The sequence below is a fragment of the Sceloporus undulatus genome, chromosome 2 (genome assembly GCF_019175285.1).
Source record: "Sceloporus undulatus isolate JIND9_A2432 ecotype Alabama chromosome 2, SceUnd_v1.1, whole genome shotgun sequence".
NCBI lineage: Eukaryota > Metazoa > Chordata > Lepidosauria > Squamata > Phrynosomatidae > Sceloporus > Sceloporus undulatus.
The window spans coordinates 139,107,292-139,125,355 of NC_056523.1; the positions used below are offsets into that span (position 1 = coordinate 139,107,292).

The following is an 18,064-nucleotide window of genomic DNA, read 5'->3' on the forward strand; positions in this document are numbered from 1 at the left end:
GACCCGGAACAATGGATGCAAGCTACAGGAAAAGAGATTCCACCTGAACATTAGGAGGAACTTCCTGACAGTAAGGGCTGTTCGACAGTGGAACACACTCCCTCAGAGTGTAGTGGAGTCTTCTTCCTTGGAGGTCTTTAAACAGAGGCTGGATGGCCATCTGTTGGGGATGCTTTGATTTGAATTTCCTGCATGGCAGGGAGTTGGACTGGATGGCCCTTGCGGTCTCTTCCAACTCTATGATTCTATGATTCTATGTCTCATACCCAATTTGTTGATTTAGCATTGCCAGAGAAATTGATTTTGATAGTGTTATTAGAAATTAATGGGCATATTCAAATAGCCTGAGATTAACCATCATGTTCAATTATGTTTTCATAGTCACACACTAAAAGCTGTCTACTTTGTTCATACTGTATTTTATCATAACCCTATTTTTCTACAAAGAATGAAGAACTACAATTTTCAAATTTCATGTTATGTTTTCATCTTTTCCTTATAAAAAATGGAAAATCAAAGTTTGATATTTGAAATTTACGGTATACTTTTTGAAGATTTTTGCTTGAATCTGTGTATAAGAAGGGCCAACTGTACATCTTTTATGCCAGTTGGAATTTTGCAAGCAACTGAAGCAGAGCAAGGCAGTAGCTATACTTCAATGAACTGGGAAATATCATAATGCAGGTCACACCAAACTCACAAGAGTGAGCCTGGGAAAATCTAGCTAAAGCCTTATAAGTGCCAACAAAGTAGAAAAATGTGCTGTGTGCAGTACAAGCAGCAGAAGACCTCCTTGATCACACATGCCCTGGTACTCTTGTGCTCTCTCCAAGACGCTATTGTTAGGATACTCTTGTGTACTGCTTCTTTTAAAGGTAAGATCAAAAGGTCTTACTGTTAGCAGGACCTGTGGGAATGCTTCCAGTTTTGGGCAGAAACTAGCAAGAGCAATTAGGCTCTATATTTTCTCAGAGGCCAGGAAGATCCCAGGCTAATTTCAGTTAAATTATATTGGGGTTTATCACACAGGCTCCAGGAATGGGCCTGTCGCATTACAAAAGGGGTCATTATGGGAAGGGGAGGTGGCATAGAACGGATCTTACCACACAGGAGAACGACGGTGATGCCAGCACTGGAAGTTCCCATCACTTTCCGGATGCTTCCCAGAGGGGGCGATTTTCAGGAACACTTCTAAACCATTCCTGAAAATTGCCTTCTGGGGAATGCATCCGGAACGCGATGGAAACCAGCGGCGGCGTTCTCCTGTGTGGTAAACAGCGTTCTGTGCCGGCTCCTGTTACCATTATGCTCCCTTTTGTAACATGACAGGCCCATTACAGGGCCTATGCAGTAAACTCCATTGTCTCAGGCCTCTGTTTCACACTTTAGGGTAAAATGGAGGAATCTCAGGGAGAGACAGACAGAGTGTGTGTGTGTTTTCCTTATTAGTTAGATGTTTTTAATTTTTAATTTTAAAAGTTGATGTCACTTTGGACAATGAAACCACCAGGAGATGCTCCTTGTAACATCATCTTTGTAACATAATAGGAATGCTCCGTATGACTGTTATAGAAGCTGTCCCTGGGTCTCAGATTTTGGCCATGAAATCCTGGGATCTGGGAATGTCCAGACCTGGCAACCCTGGCTGTTGATATTTTATAAAGTATATTAGTGAAAGACATCTGTGCATAGTCCTGATACCTGTATACAAAATATACTGCTTCCCAGCCCCTTATTGTGTTTTTCATTTGACATTCTAGTGCAGTGCCAACCATCTATGCAAGAAATAGCCCTGGGGGGGAAAGACCTGGATCTTTTCTCCAGAAACTCTGTATCACTGGAATTGTGAAGCCAGTTATGTGCAGAGCAGCCCAAGCTGAGCTCATAGCCACCACCACACATTGTGTGGATATAGCCTGTGTGAATGGGATGCAGCCAGGCCTTCAGAAGCAGCAGCATACAGATGTGTCTGCATCCATATTACTCTGGTGGTTAAGAATGTAAGAACTGCCTTGCTGGATGAATCAGATCAAAAGCGAGTCTGGCTGAGCATTCTGTTTCCAAAAAAGAGCCAGTCAGCACTGGAAAACTGACAAGTGGAATATGTCGTTGATGGCCAACCACTGTGGTCTGTCCTCAGCATTTAGCATTCAGAACTATACTTCCAAATCTAGCCTTGTAAGGATATGTTCTCCAGTTCAGAAGGTCAGCAGCTGAAGCTGATGACTGTAGAAAAAAGAAAACTTGGCTCTGGAGAGTGGTAGGCAAAACATAATGTTTAGATGAGCAGGCAAGTTTGGGCAGCCAAGTTCTTAGTATTTATAGTAGATCTTGCAAATCCAGAGTCTTCATATGTTTTCTACCAGTTATAATGCTGTTACGTCTTTGTGTGTCTATCTGAGCCTGAAGAAAGTCAACTGAGGATGAACCAAAATTTCATTGCTTGCTTTCAAAACCAAAGTTTATTTGTCAGGCAAAGCTGTTTTAAAAACCTGTATGAGAGAGGGAAAAGATGATGCTATAATATTATAGTGACACGTGTGCATTTGGTCTGGCCTTACCAAACCAGTCTTCAGCCATGAGATGCTTTAGAGAGACAGCCTTCTCTCCATACTTATAAGGCTTTTCTGCTGTCATTCTACTAGCACCAATCACCTTATCTCTCTTCCCCTTAATATAATATAATAGTGGTTTATTTATAGGCTGCCTAATCACCAAAAATCTGGGCAGGTTACAACAGTAAAAAAAATACATAGCAAATAATAGTAACAATAAAAATAACATAACAAATAACAATAACAATAAATAGCAAAAAATACATAGCTTACCTCCTAGGCCTGAGTTTCCTAATTTTCATAGACACCTCCATTGCTGTTTCTACAATCCCTCCTGATTTTACTGGTTAGATTTTTAAAAGCTCATTTTAAAAACCTGGGAGGCTTGTTTTCTGCAAAAGTAATATTCTGACTTCATCTTTATTTCTCAAAATGCCTCAGCAGAAAAATGAAAGGAGTGTGATGGTCCAACAACTTTTATTTCTTAAAAAGCCCAACCTGTTTCAGGAGGGCCTTCTAATACTCAGAAGGTCCACTTTGACTGAAAATGCAGACTTCGGTTCCAGAAATTTCTGATAATTATTCCTGAAGAAGGCCAATTGGTGATAAGGCTAAAACACATTGGGCTTTTTAAGAAATAAAAGTTTTTGGACCCTCTCACAGCATGTGGGACTTTGTCTCCTTTCTTCTTCTACTGTGAATATTTGCTTTCCTGTTTTTTGTTCTATTCATAATGCTTCTGGCTTTCACAGGCACCTCAGAAGCATCTTTTGAAAATAACAGCAGCCAGCTGCAGCCCAGTTACGGTTGCCAGGTTAAAAACTGGAGGGGACTCCTATACTTTTAGTGGTTTATTATAAAAAGTGGGAATTTCATTAGGTGTTGCTTGTTACCTACTTGCATGACCAACAACACTTGCTGAAATTCCTTCTAGGGGGTGTTCTCACTAGGCGAAACCCCGCGTTCTGAATCGAATCTTAGGAGTGGCGTTCCTACTAGGAACCGATATAAATCTAGAACTGTTCTAGAGCAACCCGCAATCGTCCCCACTACAAATCGAATTGTGGAGCGGTTTAAAATTTTGAATCGTGTTTTTGTCATTTAACGCGTGTTAAAAAAGTACTAGGGTCGGACCTACGTTTTTCCCTTGAATCGGGATAAGAACCGGAGCATTTAAATAGGAACGACAGCCTTTGAAATCGGGTTAGCTGGATGGGAGGAGCAGAGTGCGATGGGGCTGGCCTTGGGGGAGTTGCCCTTTCTGTCCCCATCCGTCGTGGCTGTCGCCATTTTTGCTTCCCTCACCCCTTTGTCCGCTGTGGTCTTTCAATAAGAGATAAGGATTTTTTTATTTTTTATTTTAATGGTTTACAGGCGCTTAATCTCTTCAGCGCTTTAAGCGCCTGAAGTCCCGGCTGCTCAAGCGCCTGCATCTGCCAAAGGACTACAAGGCTTCCCCCGGTGGATTGCAACCTCCCCTCTGTGTGGGGAGAGCCCATTTCTAACGGAGGAGAGGCAGGAAGGGAAGCCTCCTCTCGAAGAGGCATTCCCTGCCCGCTTGGGCTCTGATCTCGCCCAGGCAGGGAAGGGAAGGCTCCTCGCGAGGAGGCATCTGATCTCGTCCAGGCAGGGAAGGGCTCTGATCAATGGGGGGGGGAATAGAGCCTTTCTCCCTCCCTTTCTCAAATGGAATCTGCCTTCTCCTCCAACCCTGGAAAGAGAATCTTTGGGAAGAGTGCTCCCTCCCTGCTTTACCAGCAGCCTCCTTCATTGATCTCTGGGCTCTCTGAAGGGATTCTCCCTGGCTGTCTTGGGAGACATGAAGAGGGGATGCTGTCCTGCAAAACCCATCCCCATAGTTTCTCTGGAAACAGCTTGGGCTCCCCAAATTTGCTTTGCCAGAAGCCTCTCCTATTGATCTCTGGGCTCTCTGAAGGGATTCTCCCTGGCTGTCTTGGGACGTCTCTTGCTCTTGCTTTATTTGGCTTTCACTCTCTCCTCTCTCTTAGGTCTGCAGCCTCTTGCCGCTGGGATTGTTCTCTTTTCCCCTTTTCTGTCTTGTGTCTCTATCCCACTTAAACTGACTGCCTTCTCCTCCTTGATCCCATTTTCCAACCCTGGGCTTTGGATGCAGAGTCTCTACCCACTGAAACCCACTGCCTTCTCCTCCTTGATCCGATTTGGCAAACACACACACACACACACACTACAGACAGACAGACACACACACACACAATTATATATGAATACTCACACACACACATGCATATATATATAAATGCATACACACACAAACATATAGGTATATATACACATATATATTTGTGTGTGTGTTTGCACACATGTATGTATATATATATATATATGCATATGAGTGTGTGTGTGTGTGTGTGTATATATAAGGTAATTATAAAGTAACAACTTTTTTAATTTATGAAAAAAACTCATCTGTAGTTCCAAACCCACTGTAGAAATAATACAGTTTGAGACCCCTTAACCTGCCCTGGCTCAGTACTAAGGAATTATGGGAACTGTTGTGTTTGTGAGACATTTATCCTCCTCTGCCAGAGAGTGCTGGTGCCATAATAAACTACCATTCCCAGGATTCCCTAGCACTGAGTTATGGCAGTTAATATGGGGAGACGCAGAAGAGGACGTTTGAGTGATTAAGCGCCTTCATTGGTCCATTTGGGGGGGGGGGAACCGCCAAAAATACATCGATTCACAAACTGTCAATGAAATGGAAACGATGCCAAAAGTTAAATCGCTTCCAAATATTCCGGATTAACGTTACGTCATTCTGACGTACTATTGATTGACAGCTCCAAATAAGGTATGGAGGAGAAAAATCGATTTATTTAAACACTGATTTCATGCCAAGTAGTAACGCTTGCAGGTAAAAACTTCCATTTAAAAAACCAGATAGGAACGAAGAATAAAACCGATTCGGAACGCGGGATAAGACCAGGGTTATTTTGAATCGGTTTTATTAAAAACATTGTATTTTAAATCGTTTCAAATCTTAAGTGAGAACACCCCCCTACACAACAATTAAAGCTGTCAGGCTCTAGTTTTCACTCTGGTAACCTCATTTTCAAGGCAGCCCAGGAAAAAGTTAATCTGGGGAGTATTGGAGATCATCCTGGGGTGCTAGAGGAGATGACAGAGATGGGGGGCAGGTTTGCTTGTGTTGTATGTGTTGCCTAGTTTGCTTGTTTGATGTAGGATGTTTTGGTTGATTGGTTTTGTTGTTTTGTGTTTCCTTGAAGAGCACAGTTTGTATGCTATGAATGTCTAAATTGTTCTGCTTTCTTGAAGTGAATGTAATCTTTAAAATGTGGGTGCTCAGGCTTCATCTCTGATTTGTACTTTCATGTCCAAGTGAGCTGTTTCTTGTGAAATGGGTTTGGAAGCTGAAAAAAATTGGTTCAAAAGAGGTGTTTTGTGTGTTAGAGCTCAGGCCACATCTTGAATTTAGGATTCTGAGCAACTTGTTTGCATTTTGTTTCTCCAGCAGACCATTTCAAAAATGTGTGGTTCATGACTATTTGCACCCAGCATAGCAGCCATTTTGTGATGGTACATACTGTATGACATTCTCAAAACTTGAGGCATGTCCACTGGCTCTGTACCCCCCCCCCTTCTTAATTTTCCATGATAGACTGAATATTTTTTCACCAAAGCTTCTAGGAGGATGGGTAGGAGGAGACTAAAGTAATATGAAATCTGCGTAGAAATGTTTACATATTTTCATGCATGTTTTCTAATGTACATGTTAATTAATTGTCTATTGTAATAAAAGTAATTGTCCATTCCTTCTGTTGACTTCCTGTTGTTTTCTACCAAATTCCTGAAGAAAATGGCCCCTTATGAAGTACGAGAGGGGAGTAAACTAGGTTCAGTGTAAGGAGTGACAATCTAAACTGATGAAGCTATCGTGGTTTACTTAGAAAAAGGAGAAGGGTCTTTTTCCTTGTGGTCCTTTGTAGTCACACACCTCCTGTAAAATGGAGAATTTGGAGGAAAGGCAAGGGGAGTGGAATGTCAAATACAATGGTTACATTCACAGTTCCTAGATCTGGCACCTCTGCCTTTGGAGCAAAAAATGCCAGCCATCTGGTCTGTGGGCTTTTTCACTGGCACTGGGTAAACGACAAAAAGGCAGAAGCCAAAAGTCCTAATTCTGCATTTTTCTGGACACTACACTATAAATGAGAGAACACTAAGAAAGAAGAAGGATGAGAAGTACAAGGATACTGGCCTACTGGTTCAGTGCAATGGAAATAGCAGTTATGTAACTCTGGTTTTGTGGAAGTAGAGTAACTAACTGAAGAGACTCTGGAAGTGAGAGTGGGAATGATTTGGTGGTGGCAGCAGATGTACTGGAGAAGGGAGGGAATGAAAAATGAACCAACTAGAAGGCTGATACCTATGGAAAAGGTGTGTAAAAGGCAACAGTGAAGAAGCTAGAATAAAAAGAAGGAAGAAGAAGCTGAAGGGATGGGTCAAGCACTGTCCTGTGTAATGCAAGGTTAGTCTGTTGTGGGGTGGCAGTGCAACATCCATTACAGAAAATGCCCCAATGTCTGAAAGACTGTTCACTCTCAGTCCATTTTAAAGAAGAGCAGGGGATTCAGTGTTACCCAGTGGTTGTCCATTAGCAGCTGTTCACACCTGGACAGCAGACTGAGAATCAGGCATGCCAGTCAGCTGATCAGTCTTTCCCACTTATGGCAAAATAAATTTAAATTGAACTCATTATTTCTATGCCTGCCATTGTACCAATTAAAGAGCTTATAGAAATATTATACAAATCCATTCCCTTTGTATTGATTGATTGATTGATTGATTGTCAGTGCATTTTCTCTTTTGTGAGTAGCCATGTTAGACTGAAAGTCTTGAGAGATGGCCCAATTGTGCACAAAAGAAAGTCAAGCAGGAAGTAGCTGGATTTCTTATAACTCACAGGGAACTGAACTCATTTTGCAAGATAATCGTATTTTTTTCCACAGAAGACAAGGAAACTCGTGAATGTTTAAAGAGGCAAAAATAACGAATGGGCTTTTTTTCTACTATCCTGATAGCTAACCAAGCCTCTGCAATCAATGTCACTTTAATCTTGGTTCTGTTTCTTGCAAGTGTTATTTAATGTGTTTAGTCCAGACCTCTATCAGAAAGAGGAGTGTGTCCACTGGGTGACTTTTCAAATGCCATTTTTATTGTCAAAGCTAAGCAGGTTTTCCAGTTTGGGACCACCCGGTATATGTGATGAGAGTGTTTCCCCCCAGTTTTCATAAACAGAAAATTGCAGGTTCTTATTCTAAACATTGTTGAGCATTTGTTTGAAATATATGTTTAGCCATACCATCTTCTTGTTTATCAGTATCCTGAACTGACACATTTCTTCCCATTCTCCCCTTTCTTGTTCTTTTTCTCTAGAACTCCTGGGATCAGCTAAACGACTGAATGTGAACTACCAGGATGTGGATGGGTATGTAATAATCTGATTAAACAGAGACAAAAGTGTTGACAAGGTAAAGAGAACAATGAACATGTCGCTCAAAAAAGGATAAAGATTTTCCAGTTAATCCACTCGTCCCTGTCTACTGTATCTGATTACAAGCCAAGGCATTTTTGTCACGGCTCTGCCCACCATCATTGTGGTGAGACTGTGGGACATTCACTTCAAATTAGGAAAATAAAACAAATTTCTTAAAACATTGCTAGGCATACAACTCATTGAAATACAGTAACTGAGTAAAGCAGCCCACTCAAGCTGGTGCCATCTGAATGTGTTGGATTGCTCCTCCCATTATCCCCAGTTAGCAGTAGAAGATGGGAGTTGTTGTGCAAAACATATGAATGGCCTCAAACTGGGAAAGGCTGAAGTAGAGTTTGTGTTAATAAGGTAATTTGAGGACTGCCGCTACATGCATCTGTTCAGAGGGGCAATGACTCCTCACTTGCTGAGAAGAATGTTATCTTCTAACCCCACTCTTGGAAAAATACAATAGCTTCCCAGAACACTGACAAGCAATCATTGTGGATTAAGGTCAAAACCTGCATTAAAATTTAGCTAATGCTGCTTAACTAGCAGTATAACGTTCCTTATTTCTGTTCCTATAGCACTGATGTTACTTTCCCCCTATCCTTATATAAACATACAGCAAAATGTATCCTCTCCACTCCACAGATGTTTCCCCAAGCCAATTATTTTAAGGCATATTGCTCTTAACTGCCACAGTTTGGGGGATGGCTGTTGAAGTGAATGTCACTTGGTCGGGCTTCTGTCCTGTGACAGAGTCCTATGTGAAAGGACAAGGATTACATTGGGTTCCAAACTGAAATGTAGTACAGTATAGGAATTTCGTCAGAATCTTCTGTCCTCAAGTTTCCACCCGCACTAACTCCCAGGGATTGGGAACAGGCAAAATGAAGTTCAAATACCGTAGGTAGAAATCTGAAAATCAAAGGATAGTGATAATGCCAAGCCAGAGCAAGTAATCAAGTGTATATTAAATTTGCCAAATGTTGACAGAGGGGACAAAAGCTTATCCAAAGACCCAGTCCTGATTGCATCACATTTCAGGAATGGGACCTCTGGTAACTGGAAAGTACTTAGGTTGTAATTCACTGGGAGTGCAATCCTGTTTACCTGAGATGTTTACTTACTACTTCTTGAGTATATATGCCTGATATTGTACAAGTTGTTGTATTGTAGTAGGGTCCCAGCTTCTGCCTTGATGAGCTAGTATGGTGACTGGAAGGCTGCACCAGGAAGTAAGTGTGTACATGTGTGTGAGTGTGTCAATGTGCCTTCAAGTCACCTGATGATTTATAGTGACCCCACGAATTCCATAGGGTTTTCTTAGGCAAGGAATACTCAGAGGTAGTTTTGCCAATTCCTTCCCCTGCTATTTGTTGGTTTCTACATTACAGTGTTTGTATAAGGAATGCAGCTAGATGCCTGTGGAGCACTTTGAACTCATAAAATGTGCTGTGCAAATAAATATCCTATTATCACAATCATTGTCAAAAACTGTACTTTTGTATAGATTGTGTCTTCTTTTTAAGAACTATAACTACTTAACACACTCCAGGGCATTATTTGGAAGTATGGGTCAGGGAAAGGAAGTCCCTCCACAATTTTCATACCATTATTCCACAGGAATACCTATAATTTGGGTTGTTATCTTGAAATATATGAGGTTGTTCCAACAAATAAGTAACATTTCTCAGCCTGCCCCTTTTCTGAAAGCAGAAATGATGGCCCTGGTGCCATATTGGGCTAAACACATATTTTAAAACCAATGAATAACACCCATGCTTCAGTTAACAGCAATCAGGGTAATCAGACTTCACCAGGAATACTGTGTCCAGTTCTGGGCACCACATTTCAAGTAAGATGTTGGCAAGCTGGCACATGTCCAGAGAAGGGAGACCAAGATGATCAAAGATCTGGAAATCAAGCTTTACGAGGAGTGACCTAGGGATCTGGGTATGTTTAGCTTGGAGAAGAGAAGACTGAGAGGTGGCATTATAGCCAACTTTAAATATACAGGGTATGAAGAGATGTTGAAGATGGAGCTAGATTGTTTTCTGCTGCTATGGAGACTAGAAGAAGAACCAATGCGTTAAAATTACAAGAAAAGAGATTCCACCTAAACATTGGGAAGGCCTTCTTTAGTGTAAGAACTGTTTGACAGTGGAATAGACTGCCTTGTGGTAGGGTGGGGTTCCCCTCCTTTGGAGATCTCTAAACAAAGGTTATATGAGCCTTATCTTTTAAGGATGCTTTAGTTGTGTATTCCAGCATGACAGGAGGCTGGACTAGAATGCCCTTGTGGCCCCTTCCAACTCTAAGATTCTATGATTCTGTAAGAGAGGCTGTGGTCAAGGACGTAGCTAAGGGGGGGGGGGGTTTCTGGGGTCTGGACCCCCCCTTCAAGAGGAAGAGAGAAAAGGTGCTTGTTGGAGCGTGCGCGCACACACACAGCCCCAATGAAACGCCAGGGAGAGCGCCACTTGCTCTGCTCTAGGCTTCAGGAGGAGCAGAATTGGTGCCCGGGCCCCTGGCGTTTGTTTGGGGCTGCGCTCGTGCACACGCGTGCTCCAGCAAGCACCTTTCCTCTCCTCCCGGCCCTGGCAAAGCCAGGAGGAGCGCAAGTGCCGCCCCTAAACTTTTTGCGAGGCCTGAGGGGGAGGAGCCAAAAAGCCCTGGAGGAGAGGGAGGGAGGGACAGGAGGCTGCATCAGGCTGCATCCACACTCAAGAAATAACCAGGTTTGGCAGCGATTTAACTCTTTTGTGGCTCTTGGCTATGGAATTCTGGGAGTTAGAGTATGCTCTGGGGTCCAGATATTGACGCTTGGCTCCATTCTGGCTCATGACTATGGAATTCTGGGAGTTAGAGTATGTTCTGGGGTCCAGATATCAAGGCTTGGCCCTTTTCTGGCTCCTTCCAGCCTTGTTTTTTTTTTCTCATTTTTAAAAGAAAAATAAAATCAAATACACTTAGCTGGCCCCTTTTCAGCATATCAATGGGGATGCTTTGATGGAGAGTTCCTGCATGGCAGAATGGGGTTGGACTGGATGGCCATTCTTGGGGTCTCTTCCAACTCTAGGATTCTAGGATTAATTAATTAACCTAAGGAATCAATCTAAAGGTCTGGGCCTCTCTGCCCTCCTGCCTTGGAAGCAAAGTCCATTGGCAGACCTCTGAATTTTTCTTTGCAAGGAGTTTTTATTTTCCTTATTTTTGCCTTTTTAAAGGAGTTTCCCCAAAATTCTGCCAGAGGATGAATTGGGGCTCTGGAGTCCTATGGCTCTGCTCCAGGCAATGCTAGACTGCAGGCCCCATCATCCAGCAGCACCACAGACTGCTGGGAACTGCAGTCTAATAAGGCTGCACACTACAGAAATAATCCAGTTCAACACCACTTTAATGCTATGGAAAATCCTGGGATTTGTAGTATGTTGTGGCACCAGAGCTCTCTGACAAAGAAGGCTAAATATCTCACAAAACTACAATACCCAGATATTGTTGTTGTTGTTATTTTCTTATATCCCGCCTTTCTCCCAATATACGGACTCAAGGTGGTGATTTTCCATAGCATTAATCTATAGTATATCTTTCTACAATGTAGATGGACACCCCCATTACATAATTTGTTGGGGATGCTTTGACTGGGAGTTCCTGCATGGCAGAATGTGGTTGGACTGGATCAGGGCCATTCTTGGGGTCTCTTCCAACTCTATGATTCCATGATTCTGTAGCACTCTGAGCCTACTGTGATTTTAATAGTTTTTAAATGTATAACATTTTAAAGTTATAAAGTCTTATAATGCAAGCCATGCACTGATGGACTATTGCACAATAATTTTGTATTTATTGATTTTATACCCTGCCTTTCTCCCAAAATAGGATTCTCTTAAAGGGGTTTGTTTATTATAAAAAGAAAGGAAGGTATAATGTCTTGGAATTTAAAATTATGACAGGATGATAGATAGATAGATAGATAGATAGATAGATAGATAGATAGATGAGTCTTGGAATTAAAAATTGTGTGCATGTGTGTATGTAGTGTGTGTGTGTGTAGTGTGTGTGTTGGAATTAAAAATCCCTCTTGGAAGTGGGAATGAAATGTGTGGATGCAGCCTGGGTTCTTAGCTCAGCTCAGAAGTTGGAATGCAGTGTCTCAAAGCATGAACAGAGTGCTTCTGAGCATGAACAGAGTGGCTGCCACTCATTGCTTGAACAGCTGCGCTTTGCTTTATCGAGCTGAATTTATCTGATGTAAACGGCTTCAGAGGAAGGACTCAGTTTGCATCTGCACTGAAAAAAATAATCCAGTTTGATGCCACTTTAGCTGCCCTTGGCACCATATTGTGGAATGCTGGAACTTGTAGTTTGTTGCAGCACCTGACAGAGATGGCCAGACAGCTCCTCAAAACTACAAATCCCAAGATTCCATAGCAGCACGGAGCCATAACGGAAGTTCAAGTGGTGCCATTCTAATGTGTCTTGGGGGGGCTCTTAGCCTCTCAAAATGGTGGCACTTAGTCTGGACCCCCCCCTTTCCCAAAATCCTGGCTACGTCCCTGCTGTGGTAGTTATTTTACTCAAAGCAAAGATACTAAAGCAGATATCTCTTTGGACAACAGCTCCCAGAACCCTACCCAGGGTGATTAATTGTCAGAGCCTCTGAGAACTATAGTCCAGCATCTGGGGATCCTAGTTCAGCAACCAATACACTAGAGCCTCCCCATTAGATGCTATATAAGTGTGTGTGTGCGTGCGCGCGCACGCATGCATACATGCATTATACTCACACATAGAGTCACTGATGGGACACCTAGGGGATAACCAAATTATGAGGGCCAAATTATTCTTGCAAACAAGTTAGTAAAATGTGGGCTAGATAATGCAACTGTTAGGTGGATTAGCAATTGGTTGACCAGCCGAACCCAAAGGGTGCTCAGCAATAGCTTCTCTTCATCCTGGAGAGAAGTGACCAGTGGGGTGCCACAGAGTTATGTCCTGGGCCCAGTACTATTCAACATCTTTATCAACGACTTGGACAAAAGAACAGAGGGCATGCTTATCAAATTTGTAGATGACACCAGATTAGGAGTAGTAACTAATACCCCAGAGGAGAGGATCAAAATTAAAAATGACCTTAATAGATTAGAAAGCTGGGCCAAAACTAACAAAATGAACTTCAGTGGGGAGAAATGTAAGGTACTGCAATTAGGCAGAAAAAAATGAAATACATAGATATAGGATGGGGGACACGTGCCTTAACGAGTCTACATGTGAAAGAGTTCCTAGTAAATTCTAGGCTGCATCAATAGAAGTATTGTGTCTAGATCAAGGGAAGTAATAGTGCCACTCTATTCTGTTTTTGTCAGGTCTCACCTGGAATACTGTGTCCAATTTCTGGGCACCACAATTCAAAAAAGGTGGTGAGAAGCTAGAGCATGTCCAGAGAGGAAGGTGAATAAAATGGTGAAGGGTCTGGAAACCATGCCCTATGAGGAGAGACTTAAGAACTCTCCTCATAGGGTATGTTTAGCCTGGAGAAGAGACAGTTAAGAGATGATGTGATAGTCCTGTATAAGCATTTGAAGGGATGTCACATTGAAGATGGAGCAAGCTTGTTTCCTTCTGCTCCAGAGAATAGGAACAGTGGAAGAGATTCTACTTCAATATTAGGAGGAACTTCCTAACAGTGAGAGCTGTTCAACAGTGGAACACACTCCCTGGGTGGTGAAGTCTCCATCCTTGGAGATTTTTAAACAGAGGCTGGATGGCCATCTGTCAGGGGTGCTTTGATTAAGAATTCATGAATGGCAGGACGGTTGGACTGGATGGCTTTTCTGGTCTTTTCCAACTCTATGATTCTATGAATGTGCAAAATGAGTAAGTGTTATTGTTGTTGCATTTATATCCAGATATAGTGTGTGTGTGTGTGAGAGAGAGAGAGAGAGAGTGAGAGAGAGAGAGAGAGTGAGTAGTGCCTTACAGAAGTGTTACAGAAGTACAGAAGTATTCAGACACACATCTTTCGCTTTTTCTACATTTTGCTGTGTTACATCCTGGAACTAGAATGGATTTGAATTGGTATTTTTATCAACTGACATACACAAGACATGTGAGACTGTGAAAGTGCATATTAGTATTTTTTTTTATTATTATTCTAGTACAAAAGTTAACAAGGAGTTGCTTTTGGACAGGGGTCCCCCCATTGAGACACCTGTATAGTAGTGAATTTAGGCATTTCCTATCAGTGTTATTATCCCTCATGTTGAATTTCTGCCTGTTGTGCTGATATAGGAGTTTGTCAGAAAGAACAGAGCAGCATGATAAGCAAGAAGCTTAGCTGCAGCTCCACAGAGTAGAAATCTTCTGTTTGTTGTTTTTAATACTATGGAAAATTTTCACCAGGGCTCTGCTCTGGGACCCACCCCTACTGCCTGCCCCTGCTAAGCAGTGACCATCTCACTCTTCAGCCCTGTTCATGGGAGCTCATGGGTGGGCACAGTGCCCTTCTAGAGCCTTGGGCCAGTCTCTTGGCTCCAGGGGTCCCCTTCTTCCCACAAAGAGGTCACCGCAACGATAATTGGAACATCCAGTCTTGCAGCAAAGGCACAGCATGAGCTGACTGCTGGCTGGAAGTCTGGAGCTAAGGAAAAAAACTCCCCTGTGGGTACTGTTATTATACACTTGGGTTTCTTTCCTTTATACTTTGTCTTGGCATGTCTACTACTGTATTCATTTCTCTCATTAAACTACACATAGTATACAGTTTACAATGGGATACAAGGAGGAGTGGATTAAGACACGCTGTGGCCCAAAGCTAGGTCAGATTTAAAGGCCCCTTCAGTATTACCATCCACCCTAAATGTGCATCTGAGGAAGTGGGCTGAAATCTACAAAAGCTCATGCTACCAACTTCTGTCTTTCAGTTAGTCTCGAAGATGCTACAAAATCCCTTTGCATACTTTCACCCTAAAGTGTATGAATCTAACAGTTAAGTAAAACCTCATATTTATGAATGGGAGACATTTCACAGTCCAAGGGTCTGTAGTTTGTGCATAAATCCAGCCTTGGCTACTACAAAGCTGCCTTCCACACTCCCTCAGCCTCACTGTGGAGAGTGTTTGTGCTTTGAGGGCTCCAACCTCTCCTCCACTGCTGAAGAGGGTTGATTCTCAACAGCTCTGGGCCTGTCTCAGTTTGAATGGACAAAATCAGCACTGAGCAAGAGGAAGGCGGGTGCTGGCAGTAGGGTGGTATGAGGGGGTTGCAGGGAGACTGTGGATAAACAAGCCTCTTTCGCATACTAGAGACACAGGGTCTATTCATTCTCAGTAGCCTCACATACTCAGACAGTAGGAAAGGCATGCTGTGAGAGATTGCCAGAGTTAAGGCAAGCTGGGAGAGGTGGGGCAGGGGCAGAGATACACTACATGCCCACTGTCATCTGTCCCCTGGCTAGAGACCACCACAGTCCTAGTTTTGCTGTCTGACAGTTTTGTCATCAGCCAAAAAAACAAGGCAACACACTCCCTCCCTCCCTTCCCCACTGCAGTGCCCCTGCAGCTAATAATAACTCAGTTGGCTGATTCTTAGCATTGCTTATGGGACATCTCGTGGTTTGTTTTTCCTTAAAGAGAAATGGAAGTACCTCTCACACACCTCTAGTATGTGTTGAGGAACAGAACCAAAGTGTTTCCTTGTACCTTTTTTAAAAAAATGTCATAATGTTTTAATTTTGGTTAGCAACCTTGAATCCCAGTTTGGGGTATAGGCATGAGTGAATAAATAAAATAAAAATGGTAGAGAGAGTTCCAATTTTGAAGAAAATTTGGGGGAGGGAGGGAGGGAGGGATGGATGGGGTGTTAAAAAGGCATGGAGGATGGTGTACTGATTAGAAAAGACGTACAGTGGTCCCTCCGCATTCGCTGGGGTTAGGGTGAAGGACCCTCCATGAATGTGGAAAAATCGCAAATAAAAAACACTGTTCTTTTTACCCAAGAGAATACCTCTCAAAGACTTTCCTGGTCCTCCAGTGCAACTCTACAGTCAACATCTGCCAGATATTGATCATAGAATGATTATGGAGGTCCTACCAATGCCTAGAGAAGTGTTTTCTCTAGGAACTTCTAGGTTCTCCAGCAAAACTCTATGGTCAACTTCCAGTAGAATTGGACAGGAGGACCTAGAGATTCCTAGAGAGAACGTGTTAATCAAAATCGCAAATAATCAAATGCTTAAAAGTAAAAGCTGCAAATGTAGAGGGCCAACTGTACTTGTAGAACTTTGTGTGTGTTACTTATTAAGAATGAAAATGGAAGACTGTATTGCTACATAACTGTACACAGCTTATTCTATGCCACTCAGTGTCTTTCCCCAACCAAGGATTATACCAATTTGAGGACAGGTCTATCAAAGCACAAAATGGGAATAGTAGCAATGGCCAGTATTAAATGTGCTGGGTCCTTACCACCCCAGCCACAGCAGCAGAACCTTCCTGCCCTGCACATAATTAGGTGTCTAAAGGGGGCGGGGGTCAATTTCTGGAGCAGTTGGTTTACCCGGCAATGCAGGAATGAGAAATTCGTGTCATTCAGCATTTTGAGCTTGTCTGGCTATTACTGGAAAGCTGTAAAAAGCAGTGGTTTACAAGGAGCTAAGGTTGCCAGATGTCATTTATTTTATGCCATTCTTTTTAAAGGAATGTCCATTATTTTGGAATCTTACAACTCCAGATAGCCCAGCAGATGCCTAGCAATTCAGAATTACCCTGCTTCCTAGAATACTATAAAACTGATACTATAGATTCTTTTTTATGTTGGTCTAACAAATCTTGAAATATTAAAACAACAATCTGTTACTCAGCTGATTACAGTTGATATTAACGTTTGAATTATTGAGAGCATTGGTGCCCCTCTCAGTTGTCAGAGTCAACTGAAGTAGATGCTATAGTTTCCACTAGGTTGACTGGACTATAAGTCAACAATCATTGCACCCATACAGATAGGCCAATATAAAGCTGCTTTAGGTCACTTTGGAGATATGCTGTTTAAATGACACACACATCTTAAGAGGCCAGAAACTACACTAAAGCTGTGCTCCAGGCCTTAGGACAGGAGCATGGCTTTAGTGTGGCTTCCAGCCTCTTAGGACGCATGCATCATTTAAACAGCATACCTCCAAAGTGACCCAAAGCAGCTTTATTTTGAACTGTCTGTATGGGCTCATTGATTACTATATTCAAGGATGCTCCTCCCTCTCTTATTCTCAGGTTTTCAGCACTACACCATGCAGCCTTGGTTGGGAGTCTGGATCTTATCTCCCTGCTGCTGGAGGCACAGGCCACTGTGGACATTAAGGACATCAATGGTAAGCATTCTGCTTTTCCTTCTCTTGGCCCAGAAGGAGATAGCTTTCTGTTTTTGCCTCAGTAATCAATGTGAGGGAATGGCCTTACCGCTGATCTTGCCTCACTAAGGGAAAGGTGTCTTTCACAAACAATATGGTGAAGGAAGAGTGTTTCTAAATATGGCTAAATTTGTAATTTGGCCTCAGTAGCAGGAGGCTGACACTTGTCATCATTTTCTCTGGTAGAATAATGCCACTGTCTACGCTTCCTGCTCCTGGCCCATACCTGTTCAAAGGACTGAGAAAGGTGATAGTCACACTGTGTTACATTTAGTTTCTTTGCTTTATTGGACCAAGATTGTCATTCTGTATCCCTAGAATCTCCCTGTTATGCAGCCTCTCTCCAGGCTGGATCGATATTTAAAGGACACTCACTAAAATCAATAGAACTTAAGCTAGTCATCATTAATTTTAAACCACATTTGGAGTAACACATCTATAATCCCCATGCTGGCTGGAGGGTTCTAGAAGTTATTCCAAAATATAACTTTTCCAAGATTTGCTTAAACCTCTAATTTCAGTTAATCTTCTGTAAGTATGGCTAAAACTACAGTGACCAAA

At 42.4% G+C, this 18,064-nt stretch overlaps 1 protein-coding gene across 5 annotated transcripts in view; it reads left to right on the forward strand.

Annotated features, from left to right (window-relative positions):
- Nucleotides 1-18,064, forward strand: part of CASKIN2 (CASK interacting protein 2) — a 183,371-nt gene that overhangs the window by 126,604 nt on the left and 38,703 nt on the right. For all 5 annotated transcript variants that reach the window (XM_042448997.1, XM_042448996.1, XM_042449000.1 and 2 more), the window contains exons 3-4: nucleotides 7,995-8,046; nucleotides 17,367-17,464. In XM_042448997.1, coding sequence (XP_042304931.1) covers nucleotides 7,995-8,046; nucleotides 17,367-17,464 — 150 coding nt within the window. The remainder of the gene's footprint in view (nucleotides 1-7,994; nucleotides 8,047-17,366; nucleotides 17,465-18,064) is intronic.